We start from the raw sequence: 23,080 nt of genomic DNA, 5'->3' as shown, positions 1-23,080 counted from the left end.
AGGTTTATTCTAGAAAAGGCTAATAGACTTCATGGGGTTTCCATCTTCTATTTGTAGTTCTCCCATGTTTTCCTACTGTTTATTCCATCTTTTTCCCCCTCATCAGGAAAAAAAAGGTAAAAAAGACAAAATAACTGCTCAATACTTTTTGACCAGTGGTGCTCTACATGCTCTTTGGCTAGAAGCACCCAAATGCTGAACTGAAGACTCCTAGAAGCAGAGTATCTTTCTGAAACAGTCTATACTTAGTGCTGGATAAATGAATAACTGCCAAGAAAAAAAAATGTAGAGGTGCGAGCGTCTTCAGGGAAGGGCTAGCACTTATTGTAGAGGAAGATAACAGAAGTATTTCAGTATCATGAACAATAAAGCAATGGATTCTGAAATAGTTAAGTTCCATCATACTCAGATTAAATCATAAAATAGCATAGAAAGCTGAAGGACTTGCTCTCTTTTGAAGGTGATTCCATTCTTTGGCTTACTACAGAGAACTGGAATAAGGCTGGAGGATTGATTAGGTTTGTTGCCGACCGAAAACCTGACATCATGGAGGACACCTTTGGAAAAAAGGGAGGAATAAATTTATTTATTTATGTATTTATTTATTTAAATTCATACCCCATCCATTTAGTGAGCATGCCACTACTCTGGCTAGCTTACAAAATATTATAAAACATACAGCTAAAAATATTAAAACCATATAAACATATTAAAAGAAAACAAATAAAACCCTACAAACCTCCCCCCCCCCCCACTAAAATCACCAGTCTGGGAAACAGGATGCAGACAACAGGCCATCATAATTTTTTACGAAAGGGTGGTGCTTGAGAAGGCCTGGGTAAAAAGCCAGGTTTTAATTTGCTTGCAGAAGCTCAGGAGGGTGGGGGCCAGTCGCACCTCCACAGGAAGAGAGTTCCAGAGCGGACTGGCCACAGCTGAAAAGGCCCGGTTTCTGGTTGATGCCTTCTGGGATTCTTTTGAAGTGGCCACCCGCAGCATTAAAGACTGGGAAGTGTGGGTGGGATGGGAAGATGACCTGAGGGAAAAGCACTCTGACAGGTAGCAAGGTCCTAAGCTGTAAAGGGCTTTGTAAGTTAACATCAATACCTTGAATTTGGCCCGGAAGCATACTGGCAGCCAGTGCAAGCGAGCCAGGACAGGTGAAATGTGGTCAAATTTAGAGGTATTGGTGACCAGCCTGGCCACTGCATTTCATATTTGCGGAAGCTTCCGAACCACCCTCAACGGCAGCCCCAAGTAGAGAGCATTGCAATAGTCCGTCCTCAAGATTACCAATGCATGAACCAATGTTATTAGAGATCTTGTGTCAAGAAGGGCTCGGGGGTGTGCAATCTTCCTCAGATGGGAAAGGGCAGATTTGGCCACAGCCAGGATCTGTTTCTCCACTGAGAGGGCCAGGTTGAGAAGCGCACCCACATTTCACACCTGATTCTTCAGGGGGAGTGTGACTCCATCAAGATCAGGTAACAGGCCCCCTAACCAATCCGGATGCCCTCCCTAAAACAGGATTTCCATCTTGGGGGGCAGATCAGAGAGAGAACTACCCTTCCCTCAGTGCCCACCCAGGTCTCTCTTATACATGCCAGGTCAGCCCCTTCATCCAGAATCAGATCAGCAATCAGTTGGGATTTATTTTGACTGGACTGGCATCCAGCAACAGGAGGGACAGAGTGGAAGACAATGGATTGAGCTGGTTACCTTGCACCTGTCCAGAGAAGGAAACATTAGAGCCCGGGATCAGGACCTGATCAGGACTCAGGATCTCCTGAAATGGCCAACATTCCCTCCGGCAGCATATCTCCCCTTCCCTGTCACCACCGATATTCTGTTGTGCCCCCCCCCCCCAGAATCAACTCTCCAGACTGATCTGCAATCACCAAGCCTTAATTCCACCCCAACAAAAAAAGGGGGTAGAAAAAATTGGGAAAGGAGAAGAACCAAAAGAGAGTGTGTGAGAGAGAAAAGAGGGAATTCTCACCACTTAGTCCCTAAACTAAAGAAAAAGACCCCGAAGCTAAACTACTAACAACTAAATTTACACAATAAGGCTTAAAACCTCTAGCAATACAAAAGTAGGAACTATCCAGAAATGTGCAATAAAGTGAAATAACAAATGGGTACATACAGTAAAGTATAATAAATAAACAACAACAACGACAAAAACTAAGTGTGAAGCGACTATGCCAAATAAAGGATTTAAGAAGCTGTAGCCATAATTGCACTAAAAAGGCAAGCCCAAGAGCTGAGCCGGTCTGGGAGGCAGGGTGGGAAATGGTTGCTGATGTTGTTCATAGCAATCTTCAAGCATTCAGTCTTCAGCAGGTTAACAAGGCTGAGCAGATCCAGAGAATATACACCAGGTACTGTAAAAGTCTCTCAAGTCTCTAAAGTCCAGCTGTACATGAGAATTTCCCAAATAACCTTGGCAATAGGCTTCAGGCTGATTTTGGCAAACATGAGGTACAGGTTTACCTGAATCAGATACTGCTCATAATAGCATTGCACTATCCCTTGCTATTTGTTTCTTTTTCTGCAAGCCCAAGATGACTACATATTATAGTATCCAGAAAACTTTACCCTTTTTTCTTTTGGGAGTGTCTCTGGCAACAAGACGAAGACAAAAGCCAAGTCAATAACTGCAAACAGGACAGCAAATGTTGCAGATTGAACATAGAAGAGTTCTCCCTTCTCTGTCTCCATGGCGAGGTACGCTCCAAGCATAGGACCAAGAGTAAAACCCAAGGAGAAAGCCACACCGATCATTGCCTAGGGAAACATAGCAAATGTCCATTGATATATCTACCCAGTTGTGGTCTCTTAAAGAGCTTCCGGAGTGCCTGATACTCATGTGTGTGATTTGTTTCAGGTTTATCCATCATGATTCATTTGTTTTTATTTTTGGTTGTGTTACAAGGTTCATTAATGCAATACAGTGGTCCCCAATCTTTTCCAAACTGCAGACCAGTTGGGGGGGCGGGGTCCATGTGAAGAAAGGTGGGGCTGCGCTCGTACGGATGCGCAAATGGGCAGGCATGCTTGCATGCATGCAGGTAGGCGGGGGCACCAGTGCGTGCAGGTGGGTGTGGGCTGCGCATGTGGGTGGGCATGTGTGTGGGTGGGAGATCTGTCTCTACGTCCAAGGCCACAGCCTGGCACCGGGCCACGGACTGGGGGGTTGGGGACCCCTGATGCAATATATTTTAAAGTGTTTAAAATCAGATGAAGAATGTGTTGTCTCCATATAATATACAACAGCAAATCGAAATAGACCTAATTAGTTAGAGAAGGATTCTGGGACATGGAGTCCAATAACATCTGGAAGTCATATATTCCCTGTCCTGGATTTAAGTTGTAATGATGAATTTCATACATTTTTGTATCTCCTTTCTTCACGGTGCTGCTCCTCATGTCACCTGCCCCACAAAATATTTTCAATATTATCTGCCTTAAAAGTTAGAACTATTAATCTACATGAATGAATTTCAACTGGACTGGTCAATGCTACTTATTAGAAGCCACAGTCTGAATGTTTGTTTTAATTCTTTTTTTAAAAAATGCTTCTTCACTATGAAATTTTGCTTCTAAATCTCTTTAAGGATTAAATGTTCCAGGTTTTCAGCTGCTGGGCACTCAAGATTTTAGGATCCCTTCCATGTATTTGAGTTGTATGTCTTAATGGGCACACACATATACATCAATGCTAGCTTGTACTTGTTAACAGAAGCACCTCTTCTCCCACCATTCCAGGTGCTTTCGTGCTGAAATGGATGAACTGGGGCATCAAACAGTGGCTGAAATCCACTAGTAAGCTGCAACTAGACACAGTCCATTGGATAAATGCAAATTACATAGGTATACAGATAAACAAACCTCCACTGTTCCTGTTCTAGTTATGGTTTACTGTAGATTTTGGCCATTATGCTATCGAAAGCAGCTCTTCCTCATGAGGACAATTTTGCAGCTATATTACCATTATGGGGTAATGGCTACTTCTGAATTAACATTGCTGCTGACTGCTATCAAAAGGGGCCACATGCTTCTCCTACGGGTTATTTGTTTGTTTGTTCATTTGTTTGTTTGTTTAATCACTCAGCCCACCCATTAGTGTGATGCAGTACTCTGGCTGGTTTACGACAATGAATAAAACATGTGGTGATAAGTAACAAATAAACAAGAACAATTTAAATTATTTAAGAAGATTTTAAAAAATTAAATATGGGGATGGGCCAGAACTGGTATGATATGATCAAATTTGCTCACACCATCTGCCAGTCAGGTTGCCATGTTCTGGACCCACTGCACTTTCTAAATCAACCTCAAGGGAAGCCCCACGTAGAGAGCACTGCAGTAGCTGATCCAAGAGATGACCAATGCATGCACCAATGTCCTGAGGTAACCCTCATCTTGGCAGGAGCGAATGATAAGCCTGCTGGTTAAAGGCAGATCTGGGCTAGTGTCAGGAAATGACTTCTAGTGACAGATTAGTGTTCTGGACAAGACTGGCCTTAGGTGTGGACAAGCTGGGAGGTTGCCAGAGGCTCAGTGCTGAGCTGAAGGGGGTGCTAAATCGGCTGTTTGTTTATTTGTTAAGATACTAGGTTTAGTGAGATGGGTGTCAAACAGCAACTATCTGCAACCATTTTACCCCAAGGTTCTACAGATTGTTTGGGTACTAAGTATAAAAATGATTTTCCTTCTATTAGCTTTGAAATATATTTCTTTCCCAGCTTCCACATCAATGTTAAAAACAGAAAGAGGAAATAGTAAATTAGAGCGGCTTTAAGGAAATGGTCTGTTCTTGTCACAGTAAGAACTTCAGGCCCATTAGGGAGAAAAGTCCAATTAGAAAGTGAGTGAACATTACCTAAAATTTTCAAGCAAAGAGCCACTGGAGATTCATTTTCTACGGTAATTGTCACAGGGAAGAGTATAGGAGTAAGGTATAATGAGGTTGATAGTCCCTGAGTAAGGATGAGCTGCAGGCCAGAATTCTCACATGTAGTTTGTGAGAATACTTCTTGCATGTAGCTCCCAGCTTTGTGCAGAATGTATGTGTCCTGGTAGGGGACAGGAGCAGGACCCCAAACATCTTGCTTTCCCCAGAGCCCACAAATACTCCCGATGGTTGTACATGTATGTCCACGGATGGGGGGCAAAGGTACTTGTGGCTCAGGCCACTGTTCCTTTTATGGCCAGCCTTAATTGTGCTTCAATACAAGTGAAGGCTGCTGACCCACAGGATGACTAGTGAATGGCCAAACTTACTGCAATCCACATCTCACCCAAGGCTTTTTAGCGTAAACACATTGATAAATATTATTTGCTCAAAGGAAAACTTTCCCACCTTAGTAAATGTCAAAGGCACAAATTCATGCCATAAACTCACCATGCCTTTGCTTCGAGCTTTTGGACATTGTAAGTCAGCAATAATGGCAGTGGAGAGGCTGACATTCCCTTTACTTATTCCACCGATGATTCTAGAGAAAAGAAATAGCTCAAAGCTCCTGGAAATGGCCCATAGGAAATACGATGCTATCAGGCCAATCTACAGACAAAAGAAGGGTATTTTCATTACACAAGTATAGAGAAGTACAGAAAATCTTGGTACATTCTTCTTTGGAAGTACGTTTTACAGGGAATTGAACCAAAGTTGAATGGGAAATGGTAGATATCTGTCAAAGCCCTTTCTAAAGATCTTGAGAAATGACTACTGTTTTCCCCATTGCTCCTGAGTAGAACAAAGTGAAGGAGCCAAAATAAATAATGAACCTACACTTATATAAGTGTGTTTATTGATATAAAAAGGAATATTGGTTTCAGAGACAATGTAAGCATTTAGAAGTGCCAAAGCATGGAATGATTAGCTGAGCTAACTGCTGGACAGCTCAGTGGTTTAAGTCTTGGGCTGTGGGGCCAAAGGTTGGGAATTCAATTCCTTCTCAGGGCTGGGCTTGGTGATCCAGAGGGTCCCTTCCAGCTCCGCAGTTCTAAGGTCCTCAGGTTAAAACCAACAAGCTCAGGACTGTCTAAATGTTATCCATAACTAGGTTCTCTCCAAGGCTGTTGGCTACATATCAAACAGATTTCTGTCCAGCTGGTTCAGATATTTTAGACTACAACCCCTGCCTATTGGGCATGTTGCCTGAGGTTGATGGGAGCTGATGTTCTAGACATCTGGAGGACATCATATTGAGGAAGGAATCATGCAAACTGATTGCTATGTATTTTCTATTTCCATCAGACTTACCAGAGTCAAGAGCATGACAGGCCTTCTGCCAAAGTAATCAGATGCAGCTCCAGTGAGTGGAGAGGCAAGGAACTGAAGTATAGAAAATATGGAGCCAATTAGACCTGAAAAGAGATAGGCAATTAAATAGAACATCAAAGACAGTTCCTAACTCTTAGCTGTACTCAGGGGGAAAGTAGTGAGGGTAAAGCCAGATCACAACTGAGAATCCACTATTCCTTAAAGTCTTCCATATCTTACTCTTGAATCTATAGCAAATGTGTCTAAAGCACTGGTTCTTAACCTTGGGTTTCTCAGGAGTTTTGGACTGCAACTCCCAGAAGCCTTCACCACCAGCTGTGCTGACTGGGGTTTCTGGGAGTTGCAGTTCAAAAGCATCTGAGTAACAAAGGTTAAGAACCACTGATAATCCAGGTGTTCTTGGACTGCAACTCATAGAACATAGAATAGTGAAGCTGGATGGGGCCTAGAAGGCCATCAAGTCAAATCCCCTGATCGATGCAAGAATACAAATAAAAGGATATCTGCCAAATGGTTGTCTAGGTTTTTCTTGAATTCCTCCAGTGTTGGAGCACTGACCAACTCCAGAGGTAACCAGTTCCATTGTCGTACTGCTCTAACAATTAGGAGGTTTTTCCTGATATTCAACTGAAATCTGGCTTCCTGTAACTTGAGCCCATTGTTGCATGTCCTGCATTCTCAGATGTTCGAGAAACTCATTCCAATTTGTCAGCATCCTTCTTGAAGTGTGGTGTCCAGAACTGGAGACAATGCTCAACATGAGGCCTAACCAGTGCTGAATAGAGGGGAACTAGCAACTTGCAGGATTTGGAAACTATACTTCTGTTAATGCAGCCTAAAATAGCATTAGCCTTTTTTGTAGCCACATCACACTGTTGGCTCCTATTCAGCTTGTAATCCACAACAATTCCAAGATCCATCTCACTTGTAGTATTGCTGAGCCAGGTATCCCCGATCTTGTAAGGTGCAGTATTTTGCACTTAACCTTGCTGAATTTCATTCTGTTGTTTTCAGCCCAGTGCTCCAGCCTATCAAGATCATTTTGAATTTTGTTTCTTTCTTTCAGGGTATTAGCTATTCCACCCAATTTTGTGTCATCCCCATATCTGACAAGCATTCCCTGTAGTCCCTCATCCATGTCATTAATAAAAATGTTGAAGAGCACCAGATCCAGGACTGAGCCTTGGGATTATCCCACTTGTTACCTCCTCCCAGTTAGAGTAGGATTCATTAATCATCAACCTCCAAGTACGATTCTGTAGCCAATTCTGTATCCACCTGACACTTGATCTATCCAGCCCACACCTAGTTAGCTTGCTAACCAGGATTTCATGGAGCACTTTGCCAAAAGCTTTGTTGAAGTCAAGATATATGATGTCTACAGCATTCCCTCTGTCTATCTGGGAGGTTACCCGATCAAAAAATGAGATCAGATTAGTCTGGCAGGATTTGTTCTTGACAAACTCCCAGAGGCCTTCACCACAATCTGCTCTGGCTGGGGTTTCTGGGAGCTGTAGTCCAGGAACACCTGAGCTATGATCTAGAGAGAGCAGCTCAGTGCCTCGGGTTGGAGGTCTGCTGATGAAAGAAGCCGCAGAGGCTTGACTGTTTTGCTGACACTGGAGACACCATGCAGTGAATGGGTTGGCCCTTTGTTCTCACACTCTCCTTTAAGTTTTACTCACTGCGACAGCAGCTACCAAAGACAGAGCACTGCGGGTACATTCTCTTCATCCCAGGCTGTTGCCTTCTGCAGCTCCATGCCCCAGCTTCTTCAGGTCTGATCCCTGGCTGCCTTTACTAACATTTGAAGTCTGCACTCCTTTTGCCACCTCTTTTCTTCCCTCTCTCTTTTCTGCTTAAGTCCTTCCCTGTCTTGCTTGGCTTCTGAAGCCAATTAAATTGCCCAACTTCCTTCTCTGTGTTTGCTTCCCTTCCACTGAACAACTGCACTTATAGTCCTGGTTGACTACTGAATGAGACGGTTCAGTAGTAGACTTTGCCAACTGCAGCCAATTCCTCCTATTGTTCTATATGAATGGTGAAGGAGACTGTAGCAAGGGTGGTAGATTCTCAGAGGGCTAAGTTACGTTTAATACAAATTGATATAGTAGTTCTTGGTTCCTCACAAACAAACCCAGCTAATGTTCTTGAAAGAATTCTACCCTGAAACATTATTTGTACCTCCAAATAAGACACTGTTGTACTTTCGTTCAGGAGGCACACCAACCACTTCACTGAACCAGTCCACACCATGCTGCAGTGTCATGTAGAAATGATCCTAGGGAAGAAAAGGCATAGACAAGAGTGAGGAGAGACTTAACTCATGGGAGCCAATCTGGAAATACTAGGGCCACTACTCCTCTGCCCCAATCATGTGTGGTTATTCTGTAATCAATATTTCTGGTGATTAATAAGTATAGAAAGAAACATCAAACTTCTAAAAAACCATATTTTCCCCCATTTAATCTTGAATATTTTGAAGAGCAGGTCTTTGGATTTGATCACCACACTGAAATTCCTCCACACACATCAGTATTGATGCCTTGAAAAGAGCCTCCTAGCAAGTTTGCTTTTAATCTACAGACATGTTGTACCAAGTGATGCTTTAACCCTTCACAATCCTGTTATTGTATTCTCGAAGGCTTTCATGGCTGGGATCCGATGATTGTTGTTTTTTTCAGGCTGTTTGGCCGTGTTTTGGAGGTTTTTCTTCCTAACGTTTCACCAGTCTGTGAGGCCAGCATCTTCAGAGGACAGGAGTTAAAGTCTGTGTTCCGGTGTAGTGTGTGGGATAGTTGAGTATTTGTAGCTGTGGGATCAACTTTTTGTCCTTTTCAGGAGATTGGGTGATTATGGTGATCAGGGTGTTTTTTGTTATGGGTGTATTGTTGTGATAAGGGGGGAGATGATCTGTCATTGTGATTGATGGGTGTTGTTAGCTACTCTTTTGTGTACAATGATCACTGGTACTTGTGATTGGGTAGAGTTTGTTGACCTTTTTGCAGGCTGTATTTTTCAGTGCTGGAGCTCCCTGATCACCATAATCACCCAATCTCCTGAAAAGGACAAAAAACTGATCCCACAGCTACAAATAACTTTCCCACACATTAAACCAGAACACAGACAGAGTTCTAACTCCTGTCCTCTGAAGATGCCGGCCACAGAGACTGGCGAAATGTTAGGAAGAAAAACCTCCAGAAGACGGCCAAACAGCCCAAAAAACCTACAACAACAATCCTGTTATTCCTCAGGACATCCACAGAAGGCATTCCTAATAGGCACCTGTGTTGTTGTTGTTTAGTCATTTAGTCGTGTCTTCCACTGCCTCCCAGAGTTGGGTCAAATTCATGTTGGTAGCTTTGATGACACTGTCCAACCATCTCATCCTCTGTCGTCCCCTTCTCCTTTTGCCTTCACACTTTCCCAACATCAGGGTCTTTTCCAGGGAGTCTTCTCTTCTCATGAGATGGCCAAAGTATTGGAGCCTCAGCTTCAGAATCTGTCCTTCCAGTGAGCACTCAGGCTTGATTTCCTTCAGAATGGATAGGTTTGTTCTCCTTGCAGTCAAGGGGACTCACAAGAGTCGCCTCCAGCATCACAATTCCAAAGCATCAATTTTTCGGCGGTCAGCTTTCTTTATGGTCCAGCTCTCATTTCCATACATCACTACAGGAAAAACCATAGCTTTGACTATGCGGACCTTTGTCGGCAAGGTGATATCTCTGCTTTTTCAGATGCTATCTAGGTTTGTCATTGCTTTCCTCCCAAGAAGCTGGCATCTTTTAATTTCGTGTACTTGCTGCTGTCACCATCTGCAGTGATCATGGAGCCCAAGAAGGTAAAATCTGTCACTGCCTCTATATCTTCTCCTTCTATTTCCCAGGAGGGGATGGGACCAATGGCCATGATCTTTGTTTTGTTGTTGTTGAGCTTCAGACCATTTTTTGTGCTCTCCTCTTTCACCCTCATTAAGAGGTTCTTTAATTCCTCATCACTTTCTGCCATCAGAGTGGTATCATCTGCATATCGGAGGTTGTTGATATTTCTTCCAGCAATCTTAATTCCGGCTTGGGATTCCTCCAGTCCGACCTTTTGCATGATGTATTCTGCATATAAGTTAAATAAGCTGGGGCACAATATACAGCCTTGTCATACTCTTTTCCCAATTTTGAACCAATCAGTTGTTCCATATCCAGTTCTAACTGTTGCTTGTTAGAATGTTACAAATAGAAGAATAAAAGATACAGAAGAATGGTAAAAGCAGAATAAAGCCCTGAACTAAAATATTTAACATGTGTGGCATAATTGTTTGTGTGTTCTGTGCCGTCAAGTCAGAACCAACTTACAGAGATCCTAATAGGGCTTTCAAGGTAAGTGAGATATTTAAGGAGTGGTTTTATCAGTTCCATTCCCTCAGTGAGTTTCCATGGCTGACTGGGGATTCAAACCCTGTTCTCCAGAGTCCTAGTCTCTCACTCTGTCCACTACACCACACTGAGAATCAATAGTATAATTATTTATCATGAAATGAAAGCTGCAAAAAATTATTTGAGAATTCTGTACTAGTTCAGAAATTAAAATAGAAGGATTTAAAATCAAACCAAGGATGCAAAATCATCCTTGGTTTAGATACCTGCTAACACTTCCTCCCCCACCTGGAAACTAAGGATGAAAGTGACTAGAAAATTCACATGTACTGCACTTTATAGAACAGCCTTCCCTCTACTTAGTGCCCTCTAGAGGTGCAGAACTGCAATTCTTAATGCCAAGCTGGCTGTGGTTGATGGAAGTTACAGTTTAATACATTTGAAGGGCACCAGGTCAAAAAGGCCATTCTAAAATATCTGGACAAGCAATTACGTATACACAATATTGATGCAGCATTTACTATTAAACAAGAAAACATATTACAAAAGGAGGACTGCAGGACCCATCTTACCCATCTTGTTGGATGATTCTTCAGGAAGCATAACCTCTTAGCACCTATCTTGTCACAAATGCCTGACACGGCATCTATGAAGCAGGGCAGTTTTCATTTGTTGTTTTCATTGGCTGTTTCTCTACTTCCCCATAGTCCCCCATGGTCCCAAAGGGGGGAAATGATCTGCCACTGCATGTCTTTGTTAGACAGAGAACAGAGAAGGCAGGCTTAAATGTGCACAGGAAATACCACTGTACATATTCTGACAAAGAAAAAGATTTAATAATAGGGATCCGCCCCAAATTTCCCAAAATATCTAAGTTCAGCTATTGGTATATGATAAACTCACCAGGAAGTTGGCTAACAGAACTCCATGATGAACAAGCTTACAAACTGATCACAAAGGTAGAGAAGGCCATGTTTCTTTGTTGAATCCTGTCTAACAATAGCTATGTGCTGTTCTGTCAATTTGGATTTATGGTGACCCTTTCCAGGTTTTCTGGGCATCAAATATTCAGAAGTGGTTTACCATTCCCTTCCTCTGTGACTGTCATGCTTGCCCAAAGCAACACAGGCAAGCTCTTCTCCTGAGACACACAGCGGGGAATTGATCTCCCAACCTTTGGCTCCTCAGGCAAAGACCTAACTCAAATACTAGGTTATACTACAAATCCAAATGTGAACAGTAGGACTAGTAGCTGGAAACTGAATGGTGTGCTAATTTCAAGAAAGTAATACAAAAAGAATGGCAAAATATTAAAAGGATTTGTTACATACAGCACTGATGGTACCTGTCTGTCATGGGTTTGGAGGGAAAGTTCCATCCTATGGGGAGTGGAAGGCGGGACATCAGGGGGAGGAGCTGTACTGTATATATATTTGGAGCTTGTGTGAGGAGAGAGGAGTTGGAGTCTGTGTGTCAGACTGGGTACAACTGTGTGTCAGTTAGTACCTACCTGATAGGTTCAGGTCTCTATCTGGGTAGCCAGAACTGATAGGTTCAGGGTCTGTGCTTTACTTTAAAGTGTTCTGTGTGAACCAAACTGTTGTATGTATGATTGAGACTAAGCCACGTTACAGTATCTTATTTACCTGATCTTTTTATTTACCCTGTTTGTTGTTTAAATAAACCTTGTTCTTTTGTTCAGTAAAATCCATTCCTGGTCTGTGTGACTTCTTATAGGGAATGGTTGGTGGCAGCATAGTTAAAGTGTGGCATACTCCAGTAGGTCTGGGGTTGTCACATTGATTGGTGTCCAGCGTGTGGGATACGACTAGTCCAGTTGTCCAGTGGTCCAGCAAAGCCTTGGCAAGGGTGCCCAGAGCAAGGGGGGTCTAGTCAGGGAAAATCTGAGGGCGCGTAGGTAATCTTCTAGGCTTACCTCACGGGGAGGTACGCTAGTGGAAGAACGTGCACACTCAGATTGGGGGGACTAGATTAGGGAGCTCTGAGGCAACCCGTTTTGGCGGGAAAGGGCTGAGGCAAAGCTGTGTGAAGTAACAGTGATCTTGCCTGTCTGCTGAGAGGCCTAGCAGAGGGGGTGAATTCTGCCTGGCAACAGTTGCAAGTTGGTGCTGAAGGAACAGCAGCAATCTATAGAAGGCTGTTTCTGAGGCAAAAGGAAAAAAGTTGTCGCTTTATTTTGAGGCTTGACTTTTGAAGGCAGCCTGTTCTGGGGGGGATTATGCCCTTGACTCGAAGCCAAATGGCAGAATGGGTGAAGTGAGAGAACCACAGGTAGACCAAGGTTCTGAGGAGGAATTTGGCTCAGTGCAGGATGAGAGCACGGGAGAACAGAACCCAGAACTCAGAAAAATGCTCCTAGCCCAACAGCATGAACTGAGGGTGAGGGAAATGGAGGAAAGATTAGAGAGAGAAAGAATGGCGTTTGAAAGGGAAAAGGAGGAGAAACAGGAAAGGGAAAGAGAGAAACAAAGACAATTTGAATTGGAGAGAGAGAAAATGGCGTTTGAGCTGAAGAAGCTGGAGATAATGAGTAGAAATAGGAATAACAATAATGGTGAAGGGAAGCCCTCAGACATGAAACATCAAAACCTGAATTATTCTGAAGAAAACATGAGGGAAACATGGGACCCTAAGTACTCCAAAGGGTTAGTTCAGAACCCGCCAAAAATGGGCGGCCATTTTGTTGATAAAACTTCTGGGCAGAGCCAGTCCAGGAACCAGATTTTGGAGGGAAAACCAAAACCAGAGGAGAAAGACTCCAAGTACAGCAGAAAATGTTATTTCTGTCAGGGAAAGGGCCATCTAATCTCAGAGTGTGAGAAATGGAAGCAGCTAAAGGGAAATGTGCCTCATGATTTGAGTGGAACCAAGCCAAAAGCTGTGTTCTGTGTCCAGACAGAGCAAAGCTCCTTGCCACTGAGGGAGCCTGTTGCCATGGCTACTCAATCTGGAACAGTTACATCTGCTGATCAGGCTGGGGAAAATGGTCCTCTTTTGGAGGTCAAGCGCTGCTTACTAGTGAGGACAGATTCGCAATTGTTTGAGACCGCAGGGGTGGACGTAGGAATACTTGACCATCAGTATAGGGGGCTAAGGGATACTTGTTCCCAGGTGACCCTGTGCCATCCAGACATTATTCCTAGGGAGTATATAATCCCAAATGAGAGCCTGAAGGTGGCAGGGATTGAGGGGCAGGTGATCTCACTGCCAGTAGCTGAGGTACCTGTGAGCTTTCAAGGCTGGAGGGGAGTTTGGCGGCTAGCGATTTCATCGACTCTGCCAGCAGCCGTGCTCGTGGGAAATGACCTGGCTGAACATGTGAAACGGGTGCTAGTGATTACACGTTCACAAGCTACCACAGGGACAGTTCAGGGGGGTACTGAAGAGCCCGAGACGGAAGCAGATGAGGGTAGTCCCGAAGCTGTGGTAGAAACCTTAACCACAGACAGCAAGTTTGGCCAAGAGCAAAAGGCAGACGCCACTCTCCAAAAGTGTTTTGAAAAGGTGACAGACACCCAGTTAACACCTGAAACCCCAGCGAGATTTCGTGAGAAAAAGGGAATTTTATATAGAGAGACCCTGAGGAATATCTCAAAAGGGGGAGATGGGATCAGAAGTCAGCTAGTGGTACCTGAAAAGTATCGCCCCATGATCTTACAAAGGGGGCACTCTGACATGTTTGCTGCGCACTTAGGGGTGAACAAAACACAGCAGAGAATCACACAGAATTTTTACTGGCCTGAAATAGGGAAGCAGATCAAGGAGTTCTGTAAACAATGTGATGTGTGTCAGAGGCAGGGGAATAACCGTGACAGGACCAAAGCGAAGTTGTGCCCTTTGCCTGTGATTGACACCCCGTTTAAATGTATAGGAGTGGATATTGTGGGACCTTTGCCCAAGGCCACAAAAAGGGGGAACCGGTTCATTCTCACCATTGTGGACCATGCCACGAGGTACCCCGAAGCCATACCCTTGACTAACATTGAAACTAACACAGTGGCAGATGCCTTGGTGGGATATATGTCCAGGATGGGATTTGCCTCAGAAATAATCACAGATTTGGGCACATCGTTTACATCAAAGCTCATGAAACGGTTATGGCAAATCTGTGGAATTAAACACAAGGAAACCACTGCCTATCACCCCGAAAGTAATGGGTTAACGGAGAAGTTCAATGGGACTCTGATGCGCATGATTAGGGCTTACTTGGCAGAGAATCCAAACAATTGGGACCAGAAGCTGCAATCCCTTTTGTTTGCTTATCGATCAGTGCCACAAGCCAGTACCGGGTTCAGTCCGTTTGAACTTTTGTTTGGGAGAAGGGTGAAAGGTCCACTTGATTTAATCAAACAAAATTGGGAACAGATCACCCAGGATGACCCACAAGATGTTGTGACATATATAAACACTTTAATGAATGACCTGAAGAGAAACCTAGAGCTAGCAGCAGAAAACCTGCAAGCTCAGAAGGTCAGACAGAAAACCTGGTATGACCAGAAAGCCAGGGAGAGGCAATTTAACCCAGGGGAGGAAGTGCTTTGGCTTAGGCCCTGCAAAGAGAACAAACTGCAGCTGGGTAGCCCAGAAATAAAATACTTGGGTCACACAGTAGGGGGAGGAGTGATCAAACCCCTAGGGGCCAAGATAGAAGCCGTTCGTGATTGGCCCAGACCCAACACCAAGAAAAAAGTCAAATCATTTCTTGGGTTGGTGGGCTACTACAGAAAGTTCATCCCGAGGTTTAGCGAGATAGCGACTCCGCTGACCGATCTGACGCGGAAGAAGACTGATGACCGCATCCCGTGGACCAGCGACTGTGAGGAGGCGTTCCGGAGGCTGAAGGAGGCGCTCATCCATTATCCAGTGCTGCGTGCTCCCGACTTCGACCGGGAGTTCATCATCTACACCGATGCGTCTAACAGCGGGGTAGGAGCAGTTCTTTGCCAGGAGGATGAAAATGGTGACCAGCATCCAGTGTCCTACCTGAGTAGGAAACTCCAGAAAGGTGAGAGACATTTGGCAACCGTGGAAAAGGAGTGCCTGGCCATAGTATACGCGATTCAGAAGGCCAAACCTTACATCTGGGGAAGACATTTTGTTCTGTGCACTGACCACTCACCACTGCAGTGGTTAAAGACAATGAAAACCCATAATAGTAAACTTATGAGGTGGGCTTTAAACCTGCAAGATTATGACTTTGAAGTGAAGGTGGTCAGAGGGTCAATGAACTGTGTTGCTGACGCCTTGTCAAGAAGACCCGACGAGTGAAGACGGCGAAGAAACATGGACTATGTATATTTTGGTGACCAAAAGTTAAATGTACCTGTTTTTTTTTGAACAGGCTTGGTTTGTATTAATAAAGGTAACTTAATGTATTGTAAATGTTAATGTTAAATGCATAAGTGATATGTTTAACCTAGAGTGTAAGTATGGTATTGTGTTAAAATGTATAACTGTTTGTGTTTTGATCCTGGTTGTTTTTTTTTGGAGAAAAGCACTTTAGCTTTTCCCCTGCAAAACAACTTATAAAGAGGGGAGGTGTTACATACAGCACTGATGGTACCTGTCTGTCATGGGTTTGGAGGGAAAGTTCCATCCTATGGGGAGTGGAAGGCGGGACATCAGGGGGAGGAGCTGTACTGTATATATATTTGGAGCTTGTGTGAGGAGAGAGGAGTTGGAGTCTGTGTGTCAGACTGGGTACAACTGTGTGTCAGTTAGTACCTACCTGATAGGTTCAGGTCTCTATCTGGGTAGCCAGAACTGATAGGTTCAGGGTCTGTGCTTTACTTTAAAGTGTTCTGTGTGAACCAAACTGTTGTATGTATGATTGAGACTAAGCCACGTTACAGTATCTTATTTACCTGATCTTTTTATTTACCCTGTTTGTTGTTTAAATAAACCTTGTTCTTTTGTTCAGTAAAATCCATTCCTGGTCTGTGTGACTTCTTATAGGGAATGGTTGGTGGCAGCATAGTTAAAGTGTGGCATACTCCAGTAGGTCTGGGGTTGTCACAGGATTGAATAAGAATATTTAATGAAGCTACTTATGGGGCATGGATGGGAATTACGGATACCTGCTTTTGAACACAAACCTGTTTCCAGTAAAGACTACTGAAATGTATGCAACAAATGAAATATTTTACCCGGTAATATTTCATTCATTTTTCCTCTTCTGTACAGGTACTATTACCCGTATTGCCTTTTATTTACATACTTAATTCTCCCTATATATATATATATATATATATATATATATATATATATATATATATATATATATATATATATATATATATATATATATATATATATATATATATATATATATATATATATATATATATATATATATATATATAATGTTCAGTTCTTACTTACACCATTCTTGCTGTAATGATCAAGTATTGAGGGAAGGAGTGGCAGAATAAGAGTGAAGCCCAAGAGATCGATCAGGAGTGCCACGAAGACAATGGTGATGACACGGGTAGAACCCTCCTCAGCTCCCAGTGGCCCTGTGGAAGGCCTCCTGCTTTCTTGGGTCTTCTTCTGTAACATCTTCTCAGTGATTACGCCCAGAGTTATCACCGTTCTAAAGAGGGTGAAACAGGAACATTGAGACACTTCTGGGTCATTTCCCTTGCCTTTGCTCCAAACAGACATTAACAAAGGCTTCCCTCCCTGCACTAACTCTCCCCCCACAAATGTTCATCTAAGTTTTGAAAAACATACAAGCAGAAGGGTGGGCAGTGGGAAGAGAACTTGAGCATGCTGTCACATCTCCTCTTCCCCTGCTCAGCTGTTTCATGCCAGTTTAGTTCAGGATTCAGCTACTCAGGATGAAAAGAAAAGGAAACAATAATCTTTTCTATTAAACTAACAGTAAAATATGGCTTACAAAACCTTCAGAAAACATATAATATAAAAGTACAAACATTAAATTTACAGATTAACAGGATATTACGAAACAATGGTGATTAAACTGTAGGCTCACTGCTTCATCTTCGTATGTGGGACATTTTATGACGTGGAACAATTGTATATTAAGTTTAAATCAATACGGGTAATAATTGCTGAATCTTCTACTAGCTAATCCATCCTCAGTGGCGATTGTTTTAATAGTAGTGTGCATCAGGGACTCGGCTTCAGCACTCCAGTAAAAGCAACCTGATATTGCAAATAGGCTAACTCTAGATGGAAGGAGAGTAACCACTGCTAATAGGGGTAAAAGGCATGCAGGTTGAATCTATTGAAGCAGGAATGGGAAACCTTTTCTCTTAATTATAGGTAAAAGCAACATTAAAAAAAAAAGTAAAAAAGAGAGACAAAAACGTGGTGGCACCTTACAGACTAGCTTCTATATTTGTTAATGTGAGATTTTGTGGACAGGTCTGCTTCATCAGACATAAGAGCAGGTCTGCTTCATCAGACATAAGAGAAAGAGATTTAACACGGCAAATAATTATAAATGACATCAAAATCTAGGCTGTGCATCAAGTTCTTGTGGGCAGTTCCAAACTTGTGTGCTGTTTATGTCTCAAATTAACTTGACTATGGTGTAGAGAGGCCAGGCAGGTTTCATGGGTGGAAGCAGCTACAGCAGGCGTGTTAGTTTCAAGGTCTTCTTCAGCTAGCAATTTGGAATTTATGACACATCTTTTAAAATGGAGGAGATGTGGGGGAGAGAAAACTGCCCAGATAACATGGCCTGCCTCTAACAGAGCTGAGATTAGGAATTTAGTTAAACCACCAGGAACAGTCAATTTAAGCAAAATTAAATCCAAATAGTTTTACCTGGTGGATGCTCTCTTTAGCATGCAGCACTGCTTGTTTGATGTCAAGAGTCCATGATGTCCAAGAACTCACAAAACTCTTCAAGTTTCAAAAAAGACAGAAAGGCAGAAAGAGGGAGCCACAAGATTGTCTATGACTGTCCTCCATTTTAAGAGATGTGTTAGAAATTCTAAATTATTAGCTGAAGAAGAGCTTGAAACCAACATGCACGCTGCAGCTGCTTCCATCAAAGAAGCTTGCCTGGCCTCTACACCATCAGCCACGAGGATTTGGGACATGAAAAACAGCACACTATTTGGAACTGCCCACAAGAACTTGATGCACAGCCTTGAAGAAGATAATTTATCATCAAAAGCTTGCTTTTTGTTTTTCTGTTTTGTTTTATATTCTTAATGGTTGATTAAAGGCACCACCCATTCCTGCATTTGTATTGTTTTGACAACCATACAGCCTTATCTGGACTTTATCAAAATTTGGATAACCTTTCTCTCAAGCAGCACATATTCTGCAAGAAATATTATTGGAGTTATATAGCAATGGTGAGCTAGTTGGATAGCTCAGTGGTTCAGATACCTGGCTGTGAAGCCAGAGGTTGGGAGTTTATATCTGTTTGTTTGTTTCATTGATTTGTTTAATTTATATACCCTCCTTTTAGTGCAAGCACTACTCTTTGCAGCTTACTGATAAAGCTTCAATATTCTTCGTAGAAAAGCCAGCCTTGGTGGCCTTGGGCAAGCTGTACAGTCCCAGGGTGTCCCCAGAAGAAGGGAAAGATAAACCACTTCTAGGTACTCTCTACCTAAAAAAAAACCTGGAAATTTGGTAGATGGCAATAGTAGTGGTGAGTGGAGCTGAAAGGATCAAGCCATCCCATTTCTCACTCTCTCTTTCTTCCACATCCTTCTTTTATTCAAAACACACCTCAATGAGGGCTGGTGCCACAACCAACAACTGGCATCCAGGGCAGGCAGTGACACCAGTATCCACCATTTGCTTCTGGTAAGAAGATAAGCAAGAGCGGGACAGCTGGAGAGAAGCCCAAATTAAAACACTCCACCTGCCCTGATGGACAAGCTAAAACAACACACTCTATTGGGCCAACCCTGCTCCATATTGCTTAGCTGTCCACTATTAACAAGCTCAGTATCAATTCCTGCTCATTTGCATCTGCTGGGAAGATTAAACCTCTTGTCCCTGCAAAGCTTCTCCCTCCCCAGAGAAATAGCTGAGCAGGGGCAGGTGGACTTGACGGGAAAATGCTGCTGAGCAATGACACCAGTTTCTTCCATTTCTCCCACTGTTCAGATGCACTGATACAAATTTTCCAGAAAAAGTAGAACAGGTAAAATTTCCAGTCGTCTAGATAATGTTACCTGGTTTAGCATGTTTGGTTTAAATAGTACATTATAAATATTCAAAGCTTTAGGTAGAAATTACAGTATGTTATTGGAATATTTGTAGCAAGAGAACCATGTGTATTACTGGACAGAGTATGTGTGCGAAATTCCAAAAGAACTGCGATTGGAAAAGGTTCCATTTTTGCTCAGCTTAACTGCTGTGAGAGTAATTTTCCTCCAGGAAAGAAGATGGGGGCAGAGGGGGAAAGTGGTATAAAAACAGAGAAAGGTGACTGGGGAGGAAAAAGCTACAGGGAGTTTATTTCCCTTTTACTAGGTAAACCCTCCTCTGGGCAGGAAATCTTTCATTACGCATACCAAGTGTGTGTTAGGTTCCAGGGATGGTAAGGCTGTTGTTCTTTTTGAAACTCCCTGTCTTTTACTGTGTTGCATACAGTAACTATCTGACTTACAGCAACCCTTTCCTAGGGTTTTTAAGGTATAGAAGTGAATTACAGTTCCCTTGAACTGCTGGATAGTTCAGGGTAACTGGTTGTGGAACCAGAGGTTGAGAATTCACTTCCCAACTGTGTCTTCTTGATAGGGGCTGGACTTGATGATCCTTAGGGTCTTTTGCAGCTCTGCAGTTCTAAGATTATTTATTTATTATTATTATTCTGGGGGGTGATCTGGGGCTCTGCAGCTTGCCCAAGACTACACAAGGTAACTGCACATAGAACCTGAATGCCCAGACTCTGGTTCTACAGCCAGGTATCCAACCCATTGAGCTATTGAGCCAGCTAACATGATGTAGCATAGGGAAGCAATACTTAATGTGAAGCCTTTCTAACCTGCTTGTGTCTCCTTCTGTGTCTATGTGTGTAGACATCTTTCAGTCTCGAGAGACTATGGTAACGTGCTCTGAATAGAGGTCTTGGAACAACGTCTAGTGTGGCTGAGAAGGCCAGTTCGAGAGTGGCAATCCCTTCCACACCAAAGACAAATACAATCTGTCCCTTGTCCAGCCCCTGTCTATGTGTATGTTTCGGGGATTAGAGAACAATATGTCATCACTTGGATTTATTGAAAGAAACAGAGGGAAAAGGAGCAGCAAGGATGGAATGGGAGAGTTTAGGCAAGGTTTAGAAGGTACATATAATAAAGTAAATCATATAAGCTGAGCCAAGGGGAAGGCTGTTTAAATCAGAAAGCTACGAGAAAACACAATTACATCAATCCTTGTCTCCTACCGAAGCTGAGAGACAGAATGAAAAGGGCCAAGATAAGATGCATCATCAATTAACACAATGCCATCTTGAGCACATGCCATATATTGTCATTTTAAAATATAGACAGAGTCAGGCCTAGTCAATACTATGATGGAAACCATCAAGGCCAACGAAGCAACTGCAGAGAGGGCTACAAAAGAATCCTGCCTGAAGCTCTGCAATAGTAGAACAGATGGATGAAAAGTTTGGGTTAGTAGGAGGCAGCTGCCTATGTTCCTATTAAAATAAGTGCTTCGTTTATTACTCTTCATCAATTAAGCTTGAAAGAAGTGGGTTCACGTCCAGGAAAGCTTATGCTGATAAAGCCTATTTAGTGTTTCAGATACCACAATAGTATTTTTGGTGCAACAGGCTAACATGGCTACACTGACCCCTTCCAAAATCCCCCCTCTACTTTGGTCTTCCGTCCCTGAAAGACAGGAACTAATAACAGGCAGGTCCTTACCAGCCGAAAATGCCATTAAAAAGCTCCCGTCAGCTGCAAATTCCTTCCTCTACCACAGTAGTTCCCAATTTCTTGGACTACAACTCCCAGAAGCCTTCACCACCAGCTGTGCTGGCCAGGCTTTCTGGGAGTTGCAGTCCAAGAACATCCGGGAACCCAAGATTGGGAAGCACTGCTAGCACAAGTTATTCCAAGAGCCAGGCAACCCTAGGAGTCTCCAAAAGCAACTGCTCTGAAGCATCTTAAGATATCTGACATTATTCTAGAGCATCTTTTTATGGGGGGTGGGGTGGCAGGGGACAAGGGCGTTTGTACTTCATTTGAATTACGAGTGTTAAGTCTGTGCTAGTGTATCATGCAAAAACAAAAGCATAAAAAATAAAAAAGAGAAAAACATTTTGACACCTTAAAGACTAACTTCTTCAGTCTGAGGAAGTGGACTTGTCAACGAAAGCTCACGTGAAAATATAGTCTTTAAGGTGCCACAACGTCTTTGCCTTTATTTTAACTGAAGTGCTTGTTTTATTGATGTTTCAATTTAACTCCCGAAAGTTACTACAGTATAAGATTTTTAAACTGTGAGTTGACGCCTGAATTTTTTAAGATACAGTATACAGTACGTTTACCCACCCCACAGTAAGATACCGAAGAGCAGCGCAGATGCCGAACAGAAGCGGCAGAGGACCAAGAAAATGGGAAGAGATTCATCCGGGGCGCTTCCAAGGTGCAAGGCGGGAGGGAGCCTTGCGCGCCTTTTTCACGCCCTCTCCTGCCCTGCTCCGCAATCTCCACCTCTTCCTCCCCCCCCCCGGCCCAACAACGCCATTCCAGGGGTCACCATTCTGAAGGACGAGCCCTCCGCCCTGCTCCTTCCTCGCTGTCCCCGTGAGGAGTCTTCTTGCCTCGGACGACGGTTCTGTCTGCCCGTCGAGGGGCTAGAAGGCAGCCAGCCGGGCAGGGGAGGCGGTCTTGGCTCCCTGCACCCGTCTTATTCCTCAACCCCCTCCTCGAGCCCCACCTCCCTCACTGCTTCCCCAGAGAAGAAGGGAGGGCCCCCAAGAGAAGAAGAGGGCAGGCAAGGGACACCAACAGAGGCGCGCAAAGGCGGGAAGGAGGAGGACCCTTGCCGGGCCCGGGCATCAGAGAGGCCGGCGGCCGCGCGCTTCTCCTCTGTCTCCAAGCCCACCTGCAGTCACTGTCCTTTGCGGCGGCGGTTTCCGCCGGAGAAGCGGTGGGCTCGGCCACCCGACTCTTGCGAGCCCCACGCGGCTCGGCTGGTGAATGGTTCCCCCACCCCACCCCGCGGCCGGCCACGGAGGCAGCGCCTTCCTCTTCCGGGATAGGGCTGCTCCCTGCTAGTCTTCAAGGCTGAGCCAGCCTCTTGCAAGGCGTCCGGCGGGGAATCGCGACGCGGGGGTGTCCTTCGATCCTGGTTACGGGGATGATGAATCATATTCCGGCGGGACGCCAGCGCAGCGTGGAGACGCAGGCCTTGGGACCGCCCTTGTGGAGCAAAGATGTGGTCCTCCAGAAGG

General features: G+C 43.8%; 1 protein-coding gene across 5 annotated transcripts in view; it reads right to left on the bottom strand.

Annotated features, from left to right (window-relative positions):
- SLC75A1 (solute carrier family 75 member 1) overlaps positions 1–22,902 on the bottom strand; it is a 34,320-nt gene extending 11,418 nt beyond the window's left edge. The window contains exons 1-7 of one of the 5 annotated variants that reach the window (XM_073000987.2): positions 22,732–22,902; positions 17,062–17,272; positions 8,474–8,570; positions 6,269–6,372; positions 5,408–5,566; positions 2,599–2,787; positions 449–557 (exon numbers count right to left, since the gene is read on the bottom strand). In XM_073000987.2, the coding sequence (XP_072857088.2) occupies positions 449–557; positions 2,599–2,787; positions 5,408–5,566; positions 6,269–6,372; positions 8,474–8,570; positions 17,062–17,238 (835 nt within the window). In that variant the 5' untranslated portion in view covers positions 17,239–17,272; positions 22,732–22,902. Of the gene's footprint in view, positions 1–448; positions 558–2,598; positions 2,788–5,407; positions 5,567–6,268; positions 6,373–8,473; positions 8,571–17,061; positions 17,273–17,412; positions 18,187–22,175; positions 22,313–22,731 lie in introns of those variants that run through there. The other 4 variants (XM_020811216.3, XM_078394108.1, XM_078394110.1 and 1 more) reach the window with 4 other exon arrangements.
- Positions 22,903–23,080: the final 178 nt, after the last annotated feature.

The sequence above is a fragment of the Pogona vitticeps genome, chromosome 5 (assembly GCF_051106095.1).
Source record: "Pogona vitticeps strain Pit_001003342236 chromosome 5, PviZW2.1, whole genome shotgun sequence".
In the NCBI taxonomy this organism is placed as follows: domain Eukaryota; kingdom Metazoa; phylum Chordata; class Lepidosauria; order Squamata; family Agamidae; genus Pogona; species Pogona vitticeps.
The sequence above is the reverse complement of the archived record's forward strand: the minus strand, read 5'-3'. Positions and strand labels throughout refer to the sequence as shown.